At 44.2% G+C, this 20,540-nt stretch overlaps 2 protein-coding genes across 2 annotated transcripts in view; one reads left to right on the forward strand and one right to left on the reverse strand.

The window, feature by feature from the left end:
- The window catches only part of DEUP1 (deuterosome assembly protein 1), an 84,303-nt gene extending 80,159 nt beyond the window's left edge, over nt 1-4,144 (forward strand). Inside the window, 1 exon segment of the mRNA XM_030559318.1 lies at nt 3,971-4,144. Coding sequence (XP_030415178.1) covers nt 3,971-4,144 — 174 coding nt within the window.
- Nucleotides 4,145-9,335: 5,191 nt separating this feature from the next.
- On the reverse strand, nt 9,336-18,649 carry LOC115649993. Its single transcript, XM_030559280.1, has 2 exons — nt 18,580-18,649; nt 9,336-11,740 (listed from the first exon to the last, which is right to left on the reverse strand). Exon 2 carries the CDS (start codon nt 10,649-10,651, stop codon nt 10,001-10,003), a length of 651 nt encoding a protein of 216 aa, XP_030415140.1. The 5' UTR covers nt 10,652-11,740; nt 18,580-18,649; the 3' UTR covers nt 9,336-10,000.
- Nucleotides 18,650-20,540: the final 1,891 nt, after the last annotated feature.

Raw genomic sequence — 20,540 nt, forward strand, 5'->3', positions numbered from 1 at the left:
CAGAAGCTGATTTAAATGATAGGTTACAGACTACAGCTAGTAGTTCTGCAATTTCATATTTTGAGTTCCTTCAGAACTCTTGGGTGAATACCATCTGGTCTTCCTGACTTATTACTATTTAGGTTATCAATTTGTTCCAAAACTTCCTCTAATGACACCTCAATCTGGGAAAGTTCCTCAGATTTGTCACCTAAAAGGAATGGCTCAGGTTTGGGAATCTCCCTCACATCCTCAGCTGTGAAGACCAATGCAAAGAATTCATTTAGTTTCTCCACAATGGCTTTATCATCCTTGCATGCTCCTTTAGCATCTCAGTCGTAAGCATAAAGTCTTAAATCCTCTGAGAGAGACTCTCCTCTTTAGATTCTCTAAAGAGGCAAAATCTCTAAAACTGAGGCTCTGAGCAGACTCTCAACTAAGTTTTCCAGAACTAAGCACAAATGGGTGTTTAGCTTCACAAGTGCTTATTTTCTTAGAAAATGAAACACCAATAAATAAGTTAATAAATAAATAAAAATTGGAAAGGTGATGAAGAGGTGTGTGATTTTTCCTCTGCTGGTTTATAAAGGAGTGAGAATTTCTCTACTGAGACCTATTCATACCTAACGACTACAAATTTTTCATTACTCTGCCTCAAGTTAAGCCTGTTGCATTCTTAGTAAAGGAGATAGTTATACTAATGGAGGGAGTATTCCTGCCAAATACACAGACAGGAAAATAAAATAATTCAAACAAAACTTGTATACAACTGCCTCAGGGCTGATAGTGTTGGCTGCAGTCGCTTATTGTGGGAGGTCTATGCTAAACTCAGAGGCCACTGGGACTATGCACAAAGAAAAACATGACATAAAATCTACTTTAACTACACTTCCCTAGCAAGTTTTTCAAGAATGATTTTCTATACATTCAAATATATGTTCCCAGGGCAACCATAGAATAGCATTCTAAACTCTGATATCCTTCTAAATGTTTTGTTGGTAAGCTCTTTAGGGAGCACAGAGACAAAGCAGTCATTGATGCTTTAAACAAGGGAATAAGGAGTTTCCGAAGTGTGGGCAGATTTCCCCCTTTAACTGTCATCTGGGAATGAATTATCTAAGAAAATGGGTGCTTGAGATGTCCAAGAGACAAGTTTATCCTTTCCCCATGTACGTTAAAATAAACCAACACTATCAGTAAGACCCTTTGTGATAACAGAAGATAAAAGGTGCAGTCGGCCATCTTCTACTCATTGGAACAACAGAACCAGCTTCATGAAGAAACAGTTATTTTGGAAAGGTCACAAGATTCTTTGTGGTACAAAGAGAAACAATGACATAGAAATCTCAGGTGTCCCAACAAGTCCACAAGGAGATCAATATTTTAAGTGGAAAAACTGAAATCCATCATTGCAGAATTTTCTTCCCCAGACATTAGAATACAAAAACAAATTTCCTGTAGTCCCTGCTGATCAGGGAGAGTCACCCAGAGATACTTTAGTTTCTGCAACACAAGAAGCATTTTCAATACAAAGTACTCACTTTTTGGACTTGTAACTTCTATGCGGTTCACAAATGCCGTATTTCATCCCTCCCTTCAAGAGAAAAGGATACATGTCTGTCTTTCTCTGGACAACCTTCTCATCATGTTACTCAGGCCTCAGCAGCCATCACAAAATACTTTCAGAAACAAAAGTCTGAGCAAACAAGTGGAAGGGCCAATTACAGCACTCACAAAATTCCAGCATTTAACTTATCTTCTATGATAACCTTTATTTCAGAAGAGAGACAGAAGAAAATAAAGTCTGACATTACCAGACCTCTACTAAGAAAAAATCTCTGACAGCTCCTGGGTTTTTTGGTCTCGTGTATACCCAGCACAATTGTTTCTTCACTTCCAGCTAGCAATTCCAGCAAGTAAGTATATAAAAATCTTGGTCCAGATCCAGTACTAGCATCTCATGTTGAATTTATTCTTAATATTATTTAATAGCTACCTGATGTTGGGTCTAGATAACAGATGCCATGTGGACTCTTATGTGGGGGATATGGTTCCAAGATGAGACACGAAGTATAACCTGTTGCACACTATGGACTTCCAAGCTCACTGCTCCATTTTCAGCAGATGATTCTTCAAAAACATGGTGTTTAACTGCTCAGAAGGCAGAAAACCTTCAGCACAGTTTAGAGAAGTAATTTTGTTTATGTCCTGGATGGAAGCCTTGGCTCTGTTTCTCAGGGCCTTAAACAATGAAGAAAAGTCAGGGTTGGTCAGCTCAGGAAGACACACTTAGAACCAAGTGATGCAGTCTAGCTTTTTGGTGCATCACACACCAGGCTGGAAGCCTGTTGGTGAACCTATTTGCATCCAAGTCCAGTTGGAAAACCAGAAGAGATACTGTGTGAGAAAGGGAAACTCAAAAGCAGAGGCTGTGGTCCCCTTATCTGAGAAACCACCAAATATTGTTCAGTCTTTTGACTATCCCAAGCAGCCTCTATGGCCTTTCTACTAGTATTCCCATATTAGACATTTGCAAAGTGACAACCTGCTTTGCTTATCTTGTCATACATTTACCTCTCACAATGGATGAGTGGTTCAACAGACTCCGAACCCACCTCCATTTGGAACTGCTTATGAGTCATCTATAGGGGAATGGACATATGCAATCATTCCAAAAAAAAAACAAAAAACCAACCAGTTACTAACCTTTCTGTAACTGTTGTTCTTCAATATGTGTTGCATATGTCCATTCCACTGTAGGTGTGTGTGCCTGTTGGGGCATCCTCTTCTGTATCATGCACTGAACATAGGCATGAAAGACAGAGCAACCCCTGATGCCGCCTCAGTTCCTTCATACCAGAAGACTCCAATAGAGAGGGGAAGGAGGATGCTTCATGGAATGGATATGTGGAATCACTGAAAGAAGAAGAAATGGTTTCTGTAACTGTTGTTCTTCAAGATATACTTTGCATGTGTCTATTCCATCACCCACCCTCTTTCCCCTCTCTATTTGAGTCTTCCAGTAGGAAGGAATTGAGGGGTGGCTCTACCCTTTGTGTGTGCATTGCTTGTACAATATTAGGGTTTGAAGGGACCTCAAGAGGTCATCTAGTCCAACCCCCTGCTCAAAGCAGGACCAATCCCCAAATGACCCCTTCAAGGATTGAACTCACAAGCCTGGGTTTAGCAGGCCAATGCTCAAACCTCTGAGCTATCCATCCCCCCTGTGCACAAGACAGCAGAGGACACTTATGCCATACTGATGGATACAGCTAAGGAGGAAAACGCTGCAGCAGCTGTGCACTGGAGTACACACATACCTAAGTGAAATGGACATGTGTGACATCTCAAAGAACAACAGTTACAGAAACAATTTGTAATGGTTTCTTCTGGAGAGTTCTTCCTGAGTAGCAGTCCTAAGTCCAGCTCAGACCAAAGATCTGGTCTGCTTCAGTTGCCATGGAGATGGGGAACATCCCACTGTGAAGACTGTGTGACATGGAGGTCCTAGAATAAAAATTCACTGGTAGGAGAAATGAGGTGTAACCCACACCAGGTTGAGGCTAATACTAACGTTTTTCTGAGTGTCTTGGTTGCTAGTATTACTGAATTAACATTCTTTTAGGGGACCGTCTATCTAACGTCTTAAGATGCAAAAGAAAAAAAATGGGGAGGGCGTTTTTATTCAATATATCCCATCATTTCACACACTGTTTGCTGGAGGCTACTCTAAACTACAGCAGGGACTGAAGAAGTGTTCTGTGACTGGCCCAAGGGTCTTGAGGATAGCAGGGGAGCCAAATTGTGACCAGCAGTAGTACATTTAAATATGTAGTGACACACCTAAGGACTAAGTCTAGTAAAAGAAAATGTGCAAAGTTACCAGCTTGTAAAACTTAAGATGAAAATCTTATTTTATCCTTCAATAATGTAAAATTATTGCTGTACTTTCAATTCTGTACTAACTGTGCCTGCTCTATGTATTGTTCAGCTTCCCACAGAGATGTCCTTACCTACAACTGCAACAGAAAAATTCTTTCAAGAAGAAGAGAAACGAGCAAAAGAATTTGAAGAGATTTTAAATTCACACATTGAAGAACTGCAAAGGCATTCTGAAAATATTGTCAAAAAATATGCCAGGCTAAAGCAAAATAGACATATATGAGCCTTTTAGCTTTTTATATGCAGTTTAAAAAAAATAAAGGTATAACCAAATAGTTACTCTTCTGATTCTCAAAACTAAAATCTGCTACCATTTTCCTGAATTTACACAGAAGACAGCTAGTGTCTTGTAATATAAATGGGGAGGAGGGGTTTGCATTCCTATATTAACATGACACATTGCTCTGTTATGGCTTTAGTTACAGCATATATTTGCAATCTAAGACATATCTAGAAATTAAATATGTATTTTTTTTGTCTACTTGAATTGTGTGCTCCAGAAACCCATTTGGACCACTGTAAATTAAGTAATGATACATGAAACTTGATGGGGTAAGGGAGCTATATAATCAGTGGAGCTGGCCACTTGAGATAGACCTAGTCTAAGGGGATTCTCTAGCTTGCATAGAACTGGAATAACAGTTTTACACTGTCCTATTCACAGCTTATAGCGTCAGAGGCATAGCTGTGCTCTGGTCATGCTTGGCTACAAGGATAGCCGTTTATGTCCATTGCAGCTGAGCCTGCTCAAACCCATGCTTAGCACCAGGCAAGCCCACGGCATGGTCAAGAGTAGGAAAAGAGCAAACATATCTTGAATTCACCGTTCTCACCACTGTTTGCATTACTGTGCTAAGCAGAGTTCTGTTGCAACAGAGCATCTTACCCATAATTAGGGCCCTATCAAATTCATGGCCAGGAAAAACACATCATGGACCGTGAAATCAGGTCTTTTGTGTGCTTTTACCCTATACTATACAGATTTCACAGGGAAGACCTGCATTTCTCAAATTGGGGATCCTGATCCAAAAGAGGGTTGCACGGGAGGGAGAGGGAGGGTCGCAAGGTTATTTTATGGGGATCACGGTATTGCCACCCTTACTTCTGCACCACCTTCAGAGCTGGGGGGCTGGAGAGCAGCAGCTGTTGGCCAGGAGCCCCGCTCTGAAGGCGGCGTCCCACCAGCAGCAGCGCAGAAGTAAGGGTGGTAGTACCACACCATACTATCCTTACTTACTGTGCTGCTGCTGGCAGTGGCTCTGCCTTCAGAGCTGGGCACATGGCCAACAGACACTATTCTTCAGCTGCCCAGCTCTGAAGGCAGCACTGCCGCCAGCAGCAGCGCAGAAGTAAGAGTATCAGTACTGCAATTGTGACCCCCCACACACACAACTCCTTTTTGGGTCAGGACCCCTACAGTTACAACACTGAAATTTCACATTTAAATAGCTAAAATCATGAAATTTACTATTTTTAAAAATCCTATGACCATGAAACTGACCAAAATGGACTGTGAATTTGGTAAGGCCCTTCCTATAAGGCTGGTCTATTGTTTTTATGACAGTGTAGAACATGTAAAACCTTTGTCCTCAGACTACCTAGATTGCGGAACATCCCTTTTGTAAAGGTTCTCAGCAGTTACTACTTTTCCAATCCTCAATCCTTCTTCCAACCCAGTGCTCTGCATCTTGAGCAACTGTCTGTTTTACACAACAGTTTCTTTTATTTGCAGTTCATACTAAATTATTTCGCTGCGTAAGTGGAACAGTCAGAAAGTACAAGAGACAGATTAACAATCAACTTTAATGGAATAGTTACAGAAAAACTACAGTACAGCATATAGTGCATTTTCTGTTTGCAATTTCATGGAAAAAGCTGGATAAAAATAATACTGGTGAATCAAATAGGCTGGTTTGTGAGTAACAGAATCATCATTAATATTCAAACCCACACCAAAATGTGAATTGTTTTTGGAAGCTATATTTCCAACATAGCAAAACACACTATTTCACACCTAGACAAAATAGCCAGATTTTAAATAATTTGCTCAGTTTTCGATAAAATAGGTAATGATAATGAAGATGTCAAAGAACCTTGAACTCAGGCAAATAACTAAAGAAAGCTGGAGAGCAAAGAGTGAACAAAAAGATGATGAAAGAGTATTTGAACAAACTAAATAAAGGTATCAGAGGGGTAGCTGTGTTATTCTGAATCTGTAAAAAGTGACAAAGAGTCCTGTGGCACCTTATAGACTAACAGACGTATTGGAGCATAAGCTTTCGTGACTGAATACCCACTTTGACGGATGTAAATGTAAATCTTCAGTTTAAAAGACAATGCATCTGGAATTTTTAAAAGAACTATGGTATAAATTTAGGAATCTCTGGAAATAATATTCAGTAAATTATAAGTAAGAAGTTGTCCCTGGAGATTAAGAAAGCAAAAATTTGCTTTTAAGAATGACAGAAAGGAAGATACTAGAAAATATTAACATATTAGCCTTGTTTCTTTTCCAAGTAAAATATTCAAACATATAATGAGTCAGTATTGCCCAGCTCCTCAAAGGTACTTAGGTGTTACAACATGCTGTGGAACACCACCTAATCCCTGCACAGTCCAGTGAAATCTTCAGCACCAAGCATGGGGAGAGTTATGTGCCTGAGGCCAGATTCACAATGGTACTTAAGTGCATTAAGTACTTAACTGCCTCTTTAAGTGTCAACATTTAGGCACCACTGACATTCTCAAACCACCACTCAGATGTCACTTGATCTTGTAGCACTGGAACACCTAAATACCTTTGTGAACCCAGCCCATAGGCGCCAACTCCGTGGGTGCTCCAGGCTTAACCACAGAAAAAAAAGAGGGGGTGCTCAGCACACACCAACCATAGCTGTTCAGTGGGGTCCACTAATCAGCTATTGGTCAGCTGGCAGGGAGGTGCTCATGGGAGGGCTGAGAGCAGGGAATGGCGGGGGGTGAGAAGAGGAGAAGCGAGGGCAGGGTCTAGGGGAGAGGGGGCTGAACAAGGGGAGGGGTCAGAGACAGGGCAGAGCCAGGGCAGGAAGAGGCAGAGTGAGGGCAGGGCCTCAGGGTGGAGCAGGGGTGGAGCACCCAACAGGAAAAACAGAAGTTATACCTGTGATCCAGCCCCTAAGAAAGGAATCGTCAGAAGTCAGCAAGCTGAGCTGGGAGCTGCTTGAGCTAACCAGGAGTGAAATGGTGAGGAGGGAGGTGGGAAAAAAAGAAGGGCTTAGGCATCTAAACTGCTGACCTTTTGTACCTGCCTGATGGGCCAGAGATAGGTATTTCCTTCTGCTGGTGTTCCTCAGCTGCAAACCTTCTCCTGGAGTTAGGTGCCTAAGCCAGGTCAGCCGCTTATGTAGTCCATGGCCTAATAGCTGATACCATCTCTCTCACTGCCTTCTGTTCATGGGCAATACCTCTCTCATGCTTGCCCTATGTTTCCCTGCACGCCCTACCTATTGGTGGCCTACATCTGGACCACCTGCTGCAGGGTCTGACAGGTATGTGCCTGCTCTGAGCATGCCTACAGGAGCAACCTCCTCTAGTTGGAGAATCCTGCTTTGGGGCCTCTGGAGCTTTGGCTTGAGTTAGGGCTTTGAGCTGTTCATTAGCTGTGGGCAGCATTAGGGTGTAGGTCGCTTTGTGAATGCCAGCCAGCAGAAACTTAGATGCCTACAAGGTTAGTAGCACCTAAATGGTGGAATTAGGTGCCTAAAGAGGTAGGTAGGCACCCAAATATTTTTGGAGATCTGGGCCTATGTGACTATTTAGAAGAAAACTGTCCAACACATAAGTTTATTAAAAAAATACATCTGGCCAAATTAATAACCTTGTTCGCTGCAATTACTCATTCAACTTTCTTGCAGTGCCATATACCGTAGACTCACGGTACACAGTGCACCAAAATGCCATTTGTAACTTCAGGTAGTGCACATAGAAACCTATTTGCTAACCAATGTTTCTTCTTCGAGTGCTTGCTCATATCAATTCCAGTTAGGTGTGTATGCGCACTGCATGCATGGATGTCGGAAACTTTTTCCCTAGCAGCTACCCGTTAGGCTAGCTGGGGAGGCCCCTGGAATGGCACCGGTATGGCACTCTATACAAGATCCCGCCGGCCCGACTCCTCTTCAGTTCCTTCTTACCACCAGTGACAGTTGTTGGAACAGTGGTCTCTTGGTTATCAAGTATTCCACTAATCGTTAGCTTTTGCTTATCTAATACTTACCTTTATTAGTTAATTCTTAATAGTTACCCTAGTGTTAAGTAGTTATTGTAGTGTTAAGCTTAGTATAGTAGTTATTGTAATGTTAAGTGTAGCTTTATAGTTGGGGGGGAGTTCCTCCTTTCAACGACTGACCTGCGGGGCTCCAGGGCTTCAAACCCTGCCATTCTTGTGTCAAAGTTAGACTCAGGACACACAGTTTGTCAGACCACTCTGTTTTATTAGCATAGCGCTCTGCTAATAACACCTAGATAATGTGAGCACCATGCAAGACACAAACTATCTTATTTATACAGATAAAAGGGCGAGAACTTAACAAGATAACAAAGGAAGCAGAATCTAGCTAGCGCGATCTATTACCTCATTGGTATCATCAGGTATAAACACACAATGTTGTTTTCCAATGAGAGCACGGGTCCCTCCTTTGGCTGCCAGCACTATGTCCAATGCCTGACGATTCTGGAGGGCCATCTGTCGGATCACCCCTGTTTCTTTAGCCAGGGCTCTTAAACTTTCTCTGATTTCATTTGCCATTATTTTAACTACTGCTTGTAACCTAAGGAGCCTTTTTGCATGGTGTATTACTCCCCCAAGTGGGATAAAGGAACTGCCAATAGCCTCTTCCCAGGTGTCACTACTGTTCCATATTGTGTTAAACCGACAAGGTCCTCCAGTGAGGTCTGGGGAATTGAGTGAGATAGCCAGGACAGGAATACCAGTTTGAGAGTGGGCTGGGATGTGGCTGCAGACCCAGCATTTAGAAATATTAAAGGTCTGAGCTATCCACACTTGCTGCTGGATAAAAGAATTGTCATTGTGGACTCCCCAGACTTTAAGACACCAGCAGCCGAGGAACAGGCGCCACCAGAAGCGCATGTTGGAGGCAGGGCCCTTCTGGTTCTGACAACCTCAACTGAGGAAACCGCAGTCATGATTTTATGTCCACCAGGCAGCAGGCGCTATTTATACAGATAAAAGGGCGAGAATTTAACAAGGTAACAAAGGAAGCAGAATCTGATACGTTTACCAGGGCTAGACATGCATATCTTATTTCCTTACTATTACCGATCTTCTGTTAATGTTTCGCCATTAGCACTATTGTTTATGCTTAATGTTTCTTTTCCTGGCACCTGTATTTCAACATTTCTTATTTCTGCTTAAAGGTACATACAACATTTCTTTAATCCATTCTTATTTTTACAGTATAATTCATTCTACTTTCACAAGCTCATGTCCATGTGCGATGCCCATGACTCCTGCCTTAGGTGTCTGGGGGAAGCCCATCAGGCTGACAAGTGCAAGATCTGTAAAGTCTTCAAGGCCCGGACTAGAAAAGAGAGGGAAATCCACCTCAAACAACTCCTCATGGAGTCTGCATTGCATCCCTCTCAAGACTCAGGCCCCAGTGCCTCGGTGCACAGTGCTCCTCCAGCAATACTGGCCACGGCACCGCAGAAGATCCTGCACCTGCCTCGGGACCAATGATCCCCTAGGCCCCAAAGGTGTCCATCCCGGCACCGCTCCCACACCCCGGTCACTTGAAAAAAGCAAGCCTTGGGAGGATCTTCCAATAGGCCCGAAGCGGTCACTGCAACCCTGGTTGAGCAGATTTCAGACCAGATCTCTAAATCTGACAAGCCAGTTAGGCCTGGCCTGCTCCAGACAGTCCCACGCAACAGGGGCTCCTGCAAGTGGAGGAGGTTACACTACCTTCCACTCCAGACACCTTCAAAGCCGCCAGAGGTCTTATCAAAATGACAGCACCGGTGCCCCCGTATCAAGCGCCAGCCCCAGCTTCAGCCCCGGCATTGTTCGGACAGTCCGCCACTAGACCAGCATCTCCACGTTGCTCTGAGTCCCAGAGTCATTCGGAGTCCCAGCACCATACCACATACCGGTTTGACTCACGACACCGGTCTGACTCGCGGCGCTGGTCCTGCAGCCCCGACTCTCGGAGCCGTTCGCACTCAAGGTCGCTGTTAGCTGCCATAACATGGTCCCACTCAAGGTCCAGATCGTACTCAGCAACCTTGTGGCACCGCTCAGACCAGCACTGTTCCGGGTACCGATCTCCACACCATTCGTTGCCACAGCTCCAATCTGCAACTCGTCGACGATCCTCTTCGCGACACTGCTTCCCAGCGTGGTAGTGCTCCCCATTGCAGCACCGTGCCCCATCGCAGCACTGCTCTCTATCATGGCACCAGTCTCCACTGCAGCACCAGTCCCCAGTGTGGCACAGGCCTCCTTCACAGCACCGCTCCCCAACATGGCATCGGCCTGCCTCGTGGCACCACACTTCAACATGGCACCGGTCGTGGTCACAGTCGGCATTACAACACCGTTCACTGTACGACCCTTGTCTTCCAAGGGACTCGGTGCCCCCGTTGCTGCATTTGTGCACCGCTCCCCCCCTTGGTCGTCACACTCCCAATCCCTTTCCAGTAGGTCGGGGAGAGCTTCAGAGGCTTCGGACATCCCCCGTTTGGGCCCAGAAAGCCTTGGCCATGACCCCTTGCTGTCCCACTGGCAACCCCAGTGGCAATTTTGGACCCCCTGGGCATAACCATCAGGCCCAGGGTGCCCATTCTGTTTCCCGCCCGCCGATACAATCAGGCACCCGGCCCCCTGAGGCAACCCTCAGCCGCCCTCCTCCAGACTCAGAACAACCTGCAGAGCCAGTCCCTGTGGTAGATGTTACCCCAGGCACCCGGGAAAATTTGCCCCCAGAAGACCAAAGGGCTACTTCCAACCCAGCTCTCCTGGTGGTGTCATCCTCATCTTCCCCTGATGAGACCGCGGCTGGCACATCCAGGTCTGGCCGGCACATCCACGTCTGGCCCGCCCCGATGGACTTCAGGGTCCTCCAAGAACTACTCAGGCATGTAGCCCTAAATATGAACTTCCAAGCTGAGGAGGTCGTGGAAGAGGAGGATTCTATGGTGGACATAAGGGCCTTCCAGGGTGGCCCTCCCCATGAATACAACCATACAGACCAATGCCAAAGCACTCTGGCAAACTCCAGCCTCCATCCCCCCCACAGCCAAAGGGGTGGAAAGAAAGTACTCTGTCTCCACCAGGGGATACGAATACCTTTTCACCCACCCTGCCTCTTGTTCACTTGTAGTGGATGTGGTGAACGCAAAAGAGAGACAGGGCCAACAAGGGCCCGGCCCTTAAATCAAAGGACGCCAAACTTTTTGGTGAAAAGTTTACTCTACTGGTGGTCTCTCACTATGGATTGCAAACCATCGTGCGATCCTCAGTAGGTGCAACTTCAATTCATGGTCTGCAGTCCTAAAATTCCAAGAACTCCTTCCAGCAGAGGCTCATACGGAATTGGGGGCCATTGCCGAGGAGGGCAAATTGGTAGCTCGCAACTCCCTTCAGGGCTCCCTTGATGCTGCGGACGCGGCAGCATGCACCCTAGCATCCGGCATCGCCATGCGCCAAAATACCTGGGTCCAGTCATTGGGTCTTCCGCCTGAGGTGCAACATACCATACGGGATCTCCCCTTTAACAGTCAGGGCCTATTTGCGGAGCAAACTGACTCCCGTCTTCATACCCTGAAAGACACAAGAAAAACTATTAAGTCCTTGGGCATGCATACCCCGGCTACCCAAAAAAAGCTGTTCAAATCCCAGCCCACCCAACAGCACCCCTTCTCGCCTAGACCCAGGCAGGACTTCTCCCGCAGGAGAAGCAGGTACCCTCGGCATAGACCGTCATGTCCTCTCCCTGTGCAGGGTCAAGGGCAATCTAAGCCACCACCGGGCCCCAAGCGCCCATTTTGAAGGTACGCTATACCTTCAAGGTAAACTTTAAAGCCTATTTGCTCTCCGTTCCCCAGAGGCGAGGACCAGAGAGCGGTAAGAGAATGCACTTTGGTCATTGTGAATAGGTGAGGTCACTCTGGTCTATTTGATGACATTTGTAAATGAAGGGAGTGGCAAAGGGGTTGTGTACAGATATCTGAACCAACAAACTATGCAGGGGCATATTTTAAAAATCAAAATACATTTTATACTTTTATTAAGTATGTAAAAAAAGGTGAAAACTCAACCATGATCAGATTGATTGGGAGGTGTAATCTAAAAATTGCTGGGTGATGGGGCACCTAAAATACTTTGTGCTCTAACTGCCACATTTTAGGAAAGTTAGTGGAAAAACTAGGAAAATTTATGGTGACCAGCAAATATAATGAGGATTGAGATATACTATATGTGATGACCAACTGCAGGAGCTAAATTTGTCAAGAAAAGAATCCTCAAAATGGGACATGAATCAGAGGCTATATAAACTTGCAGGTAAGAATATAAATTAAAACATTTTAATAAATTACAATTTAAAATAACTATGAATTATTATTCATAAATTCATTCAGAAGTTGCTAGGACAAGGTGCAGTGACCTGATGCTAAAGTTTACGAAAACTTGAGTATGAGCAATTGGGCAATGGAGCAGATATCTAAGCAGCAACACTGTTTTTAACATTTTTCAAAGGCCTCCCAAAAATATTTGTAGCACCCCTATTGAACGGCTCATTTTAAATAAAAAGTTGCCAGCTTTCTTTGCATCAGGAGAAATGAAGATCAGTTGTGTATAGTTGCCAACCTGTTTTATCACGGGATAATTTTGAAATAGATGGTGGCCTAGGGGCTGCTAGCATATCCTATCCATTTTTTCCCAAGACTTACATTGGAAGTGAGATCTGTCAGTGAAACAACAATAACGGAGCATAAATATATTAAAATCACTCACCTGACAGTTGGGTAGGTATTTTCTCCTTTCCTTCTCTTTGGCCTCCTCTTTTTCTTACCTTCCATTTCCCACTCATCCTGTCTATCTCCAACCCAATTTTCTCATTTGTGTTTTCTCTTATTTATTATTCTGTCCCACCTCATCCCTAGAGCTATTGGTGGGGCTATTCAACACACACACAGTCACCTACAAGTCAGTTCAGGGGCTTCCAAAAACCTTGGTAATCCACAAAGTTTGTGGGTTCCAAAGGTCAGCCATTCACAGCCATGTTGAGAACTAGGAAAAAACCCTAGTGATGGGCTCGCAATGTGAAAGTTAGCTTTGCAGCAAAATGAAATTCATCTCTCATTTAAATGAGACGGGTCTTTTATTTAGAGAGTCCTAAAGAGCATGTGGCCCAAAGGCCAGCTCTGTAAAGTGACAGGATTAACCTGTCTTGTACACTAAGCCAAAGCTAGCAGTGTCGGGCCCCCACATTCCATTCCACTCTAAGGGCAGGAAGTAAAAACAGCTTGCTCCTACAAGTCCCACCATGGATGCTACCAGTCATACTAGATCTGAACCTGACTAACAGGCAAAACTTGTAATGAATGCAAGAACAAGTCAGACACTATGTCTCAATGATCAGGGAGTGGCTACCAGGGGCAGCTCCAGGCACCAGCGCAGCAAGCACGTGCCTGGGGTGGCAAGCTGGGGGACGGGGGGGCTGCCAGTCGTCATGCCCGGGCAAAACTGGAGGTTTCCACACAAAATGTCATCATCCTCTATTGGACATAAAGTGGAACAACTTCATTCATGACGCAGATGTTTACGGTCACTCTGGTCTATACTGGGGTCATTTTCCACTGCTGGCATCTTACACTTTTCGGACATGTCATGTCACCAGAATGCCTCAAGACGTTCTGACAAACGCCATTATCTGGGTGGCTTGTGACATCCAGGATAAAATTCCACCAACAGAGAGGTGGAGACGGCCCATGGGTGCATCAAGTCTGTTCCAACATTGAACTTTTGGCCTATCAAGCCTTTGCGGCCTTGAACAGGAACATACCAAATGGCCACCGATCACTACGGCTGACTCTTCAGCAAAGTGATGAAGAAAAAGAAGTATCTGAGGATCCTGTGGGCACAACAGTACCAGACCTAGAAGTCAGTGATTCCGAGACCATCGACTAAGCAGGAAACCAAGATCTCTTTGGAACAGTCTCCTTATGAGGTGAGTCAGAGCCTCTCTTCCTGGGACCTTTACAGCTCTCTGAGGTAGTTCCCCTTCTTGGAGAAGTGATGTACCAAAGTCAAAGGGGCACTAGCTCTGCCTGGACCAGGGCTGCCTTAGGAGTGGGCAGGTTGGGTCCCTGCCCAGGGTGCAGTATTCAAGAGGACGCCGTGCTGGTAGTTCCAACCCACCTCATCTGCTGATGGCCAGCAGGGCTTAGAGGCAGGCAGCATCTGGAGTGAAGGAAGAGATTGAGCTGTGAGGGGAAGGGAGTTGGAATAGCCAGGTAACTCCTCCGAAGTGGGGGTGCCCCTCTCCCTCTACTGCCCTGCTGTCTGCAGCTGCCGCTGCTCCTGTTCTCCTTCCTCCCCCAGCGTATGGAGTCACCCTGGGCCAAACTTTGACCTGGAGTCTGCCTCATGTGCTGTCACCCGCAACCTGCGTACCTGATCTCTGCTGAGCTGGGGTGGTGGTCAAGGAGAGCATGTCTTTGCTGATGCTTCTGGGTGCAGACGGGGAGCTGCTGGAACTGCTGTTCAGGCTCCTGAATGCTCTTCTCAAGTGACACAATCACTTAGGCACACATACGCTCCCCCCAACACACACACACTCATGCACACACTACCCCCAGCACACATTCACCCTCTCTCTCACACTCTCAAAATACACATTTATCCTCTCTCACACACATATGCATACTTTCTCCCAATACACACACACACACTCTCACAAACACCTCAAAACACACACACACCCCAACACACACACACACACACACACACACACACACACACCATCTCTCACACAACCAACACACACACACACACACTCCCCCTCTCACACACACACCTCCCAAAACTCCGAGCTGGGTGTCAGGCTAGCACCAGCTGCTCAGCCAGTGTTTAATTTGTTCCAGGGCTGAGCCCTGCACCTCTTTCAATACAAATTAAGCACTATGGGAGTCAGTGGGGCCTGGAGGGGAGTTGTCAGGGCCAGGGACGATGGAGGGGAGTTGTCAGGGCCAGGGACGATGGAGGGTGTCTGCCAGGACAGAGGTGCCAAAATACAATTTCACCCAGGGCACCATTTTCACTAAGGCAGGCGCTGCCGGAGACCAGTGTACAGAGGCAGTCTCCGGGCCTGGCTCCAATCCAGAATGAAGGGAGTGCTTCATCATAAGAATTCTCAGCTTGATCTCCTGGTTCTTCCTGGCCCTAGATTTCAGACCTAAATAGAAGTTACACTTCTGTGGGACGTGTAATTCCCCTAGGCAGTGGAGACACCTGGAGTGGCCATTGCCAGCTGGGATAGTCTCCCAGCAAGCGATGTAATGTTTTAATTCTGGAGAGCCAGGCATGATCTCCCGAAGAAGGCAAGTCTTCCCAAGCGGGGGGTGGGGTGGGGGGGGAGTAGGGAGAAGGCTCTCCTCTCGCTAAAAACTAAACTAACAACTTAATAAGCTGAACTAACAGTAAGAAAAAGATTCTAAGAAGATGAGGCATGCTAAAAGCAGGTCTATCTCAGGTGAAGGTGGTTGATAAGGAATTGATGGCAGTTCACCCACAGCACAGGACACAAGGATATGTACAGTGCATGTGTGGGCTGAAAGGACACAGCTAATGAAAATCTCTAATTGCATGAGCACCTGAAGTGGATCACCCATAGGGACACTACTTGAAGAACCTGACTTATGAGGAAAGGTTAAACAAGCAATTGAATGTTTAATCTTGAGAAAAGACGACTGAGGGGAGAACCTGAAAACAGGCTTCAAATATGTTAACTGCTGTTATTAAAAAAAGACAGTGAACAACTGTTCTCCATGACCACTGAAGGTAGGACCATGAGTAATGGGCTTAGTCTGCAGCAAGGGAGATACAAATTAAAACTTTCTAACTATAGGGATAGTTAAGCTTTGGAATAGACTTCCAAGGGAGGTTGTAGAATCCCCATTATTGGAGGTTTTGAAGAACAGGTTAGACAATCACCTTCCAGGGAAGGTCTAGGTTTATTTGGTCCTGCTTCAGCTCAGGGGGCTGGACTTGATGACCTCTTGAGGTACCTTCCAGGCCAGCCCTACATGTTTATGATTATATGCAGTAACAGGTAAATACCCATTGGTTCTGACCCAGCAAAGATTTAAGCCCATTTAAGTGTATGCATGAGTAGCCCCACTGATTTAAATGTAACTACTCACCTACACAAAGTTAAAGCACATGCCTGAGGGTCGAATTTTAAAAAATGTCTTAAGTGAATTAGGCACATAGATCCCTAAATACCTCTGAGAATCTGGGCCTATCTACCCCTTTAGACACCTAATCCACTATTTAGGTACCACTGACACTTTCAAAACCAATGCTCAGCCACCACCTAACCCTGTGGGTGCCTAAGTTTCCACTGACCTAAACCCGGATGCTGACCCATGCATAATGAGCAGCTCAGAGCCCTTGCTCAAGCTGAAGCCCCAGAGGCCCCAAAGCTGGATTCAAGCAGCAAGCAGGGGATGCCCTATCTCATCAGCAGAGCCTGGTCCTGTAGGTATGGAGCTTAACACTTGATACCTGTCAGACCCAAGCAGAAAGGCTGGCTGCAGGCCAGCAATAGGTGGGAGAGAAGCACAGAACCCACACTGATGATGGGGGGCACAGGAACTCATAAGGCCAGTGGGAAAGAAGTATCAAGCAGGAAGACAGTTTCAGCTGGTTGGGCCAGGGCCAGCTGAGATGCCCAGCTCTGGACCATCAGCCAGGTGTGCCAGGTCAGCAACTTGGGTACCTAAGTCACTTTTCTCAGCATCTCACTCCTGTAGAATTTAGGTGGCCTCTCATTCAGCTTATTAGCTTCTATGGGGTCCTTTTTTAGGCACCTCTCTCTTCTGCATTGTAGGGTGGGAACCTGGATGCCTAGCCCAGGGTTGAGGATTCCCCTGGGCAGCAAGCCACTTCAAAGTTAGGCATTGCAATGCTGAACAGAGCGATGCCTAGGTATCTTTGAGGGGCAGCGCCCCAAGCACTTAAGTACCATTGACTTGCATTTTATCTGGCTAGAGGCACTCAGAGACTACAGTAATGAACAAAGAAGAACCAAAATAGGTAAAGACAATGACTTTATTGTACTTATCGCTGAACTGACACAGACAGTCAGCATTATTTCCAGGTGCAGTGAGGCCTTTAAACACCCTTCAGAACTTTACTGTTTGAATTGCAGAAACTTCAGTCAAGTCTCTAGAAGAGGCTGAACAGCTCAGATGGACCTGGCCAATGTCCCAAATGTTACATGCTTTAGGAGTCTTCAGGGTATCATATTTGCATTCAGGTAAAATAAAATTAATGTAAAAAAATTAACAGTAAGGGAAAATGCATTTAGAATTGAGAGAGACACTCAACTTTAAGAGGCCCAAGGTATTTTTCTCAAATCAATTGGTAAATTTCATGTAATTTTTCAAGACTTTCCTATAAATATTCCACACAAAACTCAAGCTTAATCAGAGAGACAGTCAGAGAATCAGGGCTGTGATTGCAATCTCCTTGGGCCATCTGTGTATGTGATCTCTGCAGATGCAGCATACTCAGCTCTCGGGGGAAACAAAGGATGTTCCCTGCACTGCTCCCAATTCTGGGGTGGTTGTGTGGCTCTTCTTTACTGGTCATGGTGAGATCTATGATGAACCTTTGTGCATGAGGGAAAAGGCTGCACAACATCTTTGAGAGAATGAACTAGGGGGACTGGACTAGATGACCTCTCGAGGTCCCTTCCAGTTGTATGATTCTAAGCAGGATCGATTCCTCCTCTGCCAAGAGATTATTGGAAAGTATTTTTTTAAATGTAACTCAGGGTTATTCTATCACTCACTGCTCACACCCTGTAAACAACCAATTTGGTGTTGGGGAAGGAAAAACAATTTGAAACTTACATAGAAGATAAAGACTAAGTTAAGAAAAAATGAAATAACTTTTGTTTGCAGTGTTGTTCTGGCCTCTCAGTCCAAGAATGTTAGAGAGACAAGGTGGGTGAGGTAATGGCTTTTATTGGACCAACTTCTGTTGCTGAAAGCCACAAGCTTTTGAGTTTACACAGAAGAGCCCTGTGTAAGCTTGTCTCTCTCACCAATAAAATATTGCTCCAATAAAAGACATTACCTCACCCACCTTGTCTCTCATGAAACAACAGGTCGTTCATTACAATGGTTTAACTATTAATTGCTATTTCATAAGTACGATTTGCAAGCCAACCTCAGGCTGGAGAGCTGTAAAAATACTAAGCCTAGTTTGGAAGATCATATATACATTGTACAACAGTTTAACTTCACTGATTGCAGTGCAATTACTCCTGATCTACACTAGAGCAGTATTGCCACCTTCAAACATTCAGTGAGATCAGCTTAAATATCACAAGATTTAAAAATAAACACTTTTTTTTTTTTAAAATTTACCTTCTGGCTTTTGAACCTTCAGGCTTCATGTTTTCAAGCTTTTCTCTGCGCTGTGAAGGCTACTAAGTTACTTTTTTTTTTTTTTTAAAAGTAAAAGCTGACATTCTCTCTTGTAATCACATGGCTCCAGAACCTGGTGTCTTAAATAAAACACCACATAATGTGGGAGTTGGCAGTACTGCTAGTGGGGAGTCTACATGAGCTACATTCTATACAGAATATGGCCCTAGATCCTGCAATTTATTGTGCATAGGCAGACGGCAGCATCTGCAAGGCGCTTATTTGATCCAGTGTAGTTCCTCATGAAAGCAACAACATGCCAAAATGCAAAAAAAATCACAGGATGAGGGCTGGCACAAATTTGAAGAGCATTCTGTGTTTGAGCTTCTCTTTCAGTATATCCCCGGTCTGCATAGATATTTTTTGTCCATGCGCCCTAGTACATATTATTCCTTTTTTTTTAAATGAAGGCCAATTTCATATTTCCACTATTAACTTTACCAAAAATAATTTTCAAAGTGAAAATTTAAAGAGGCAAGCATGCTCCTATTGTGTGATTGAACCAGAAGACTGAAGATCAAGTGCTCTAGCATCTAAAAAATGTGTAGTTTTACCCTCAAAACCCTTTGCAGTGTCAGTTGTCTTGTACGCTATGGTGACAGGGATTAAAATCTTGTTTGAGAAATAGCCACTTACACCATTCTGTGAGTATTTGACATAACTCCTTTATTTTCTTTACACTTCAAAGCCATTTATAAAAACTCCATTAAAACCTTGATCTTTATTGTATATTACTTATATTTGATTTATGCTTTGAAAATTTGCTCCTAATAAATTGCTCCATAACTTGATTTATCAGATGGGAACACCAGCTTTATAATGACTTCACCTGATAATGAGCCCTCTTGGAAACCATATCACAAGACATTGTTGCAGAAATACCTCAGCATGATTTCCTTGTAAAATGCTTGTAATCAATCATTCAATTTTGCCACAAGCCACTATATGCTGGGAGACAGTTTGAAATCTTATTTCTAAAATACTTGTGAAGTCTAATGACACTTGGGATAATACATAGTTAAAAAATCATAGATACAATTAAACCTTTGTCTGGCACGTTCAGAATAGTTGACATTTGACCAACTGCCATTAGTTTAGTTCCTGATGCTTAAGTGTCAGTGATTTATGTCAATTTTAAAACATGATAAAGGAAATACATTTTTCTAATGCATATTCCCATATGCTGTAATTAAAAGATCTCAGTAAAAGATGCCAAAGTTGAGGTGCAAAATGTGATCGCCACAACATAAAAATATTGACAGGTCTATAATCATTTTTAAAAGATTTTTTTTTACAAGTTTCAAATTAAGGCCATTAAATTTATTCTATGTTATTTTGCATAATAAACACCTCAATAAGTGAAGTGTTATATTTTACTCCTGGAGGTAGCAGTCTTTAAAATTGCATGTTCCAGTGCACTGGAAATACTGTACTGGATATTAGAATATCAATTTGAATGAACATTTTGATCCATATAGTTGATTATTTTGATTACAGTAGCACTCTGAATACATTAGATGTGACACACTGTCCTTGTCCTAAAGAGCTCAATATCAACGAAGATAAGTGACAAATGAAAAAAATGAGGAGAGAAGACATGATCAATGAGGTTCATTATTAATTACTTGTGAGTTATGGTAGAAACAAGTCTTGATCGATTTTAAAGGAATAGCATAGTGACTTTGTGAACTAGTTCAGAGGCAGCCTTCCAGTTCGATAGTGCTTCTCAGGATGGCAAGGAACACACAACAGACTGACCAAAAGAATCCCTTTTTTGAACTCAGAGGGAAAACTTATGGGATTTAATATAGAGGACACACAAAGAGCAACCCTGGATAGACAAGGATGGCAGAGCCTTATCTGTGCCCTAAGCAATATCTGACAGGACAGGAAGGATTCAG

Source organism: Gopherus evgoodei, chromosome 1, assembly GCF_007399415.2.
Source record: "Gopherus evgoodei ecotype Sinaloan lineage chromosome 1, rGopEvg1_v1.p, whole genome shotgun sequence".
In the NCBI taxonomy this organism is placed as follows: Eukaryota; Metazoa; Chordata; order Testudines; family Testudinidae; genus Gopherus; species Gopherus evgoodei.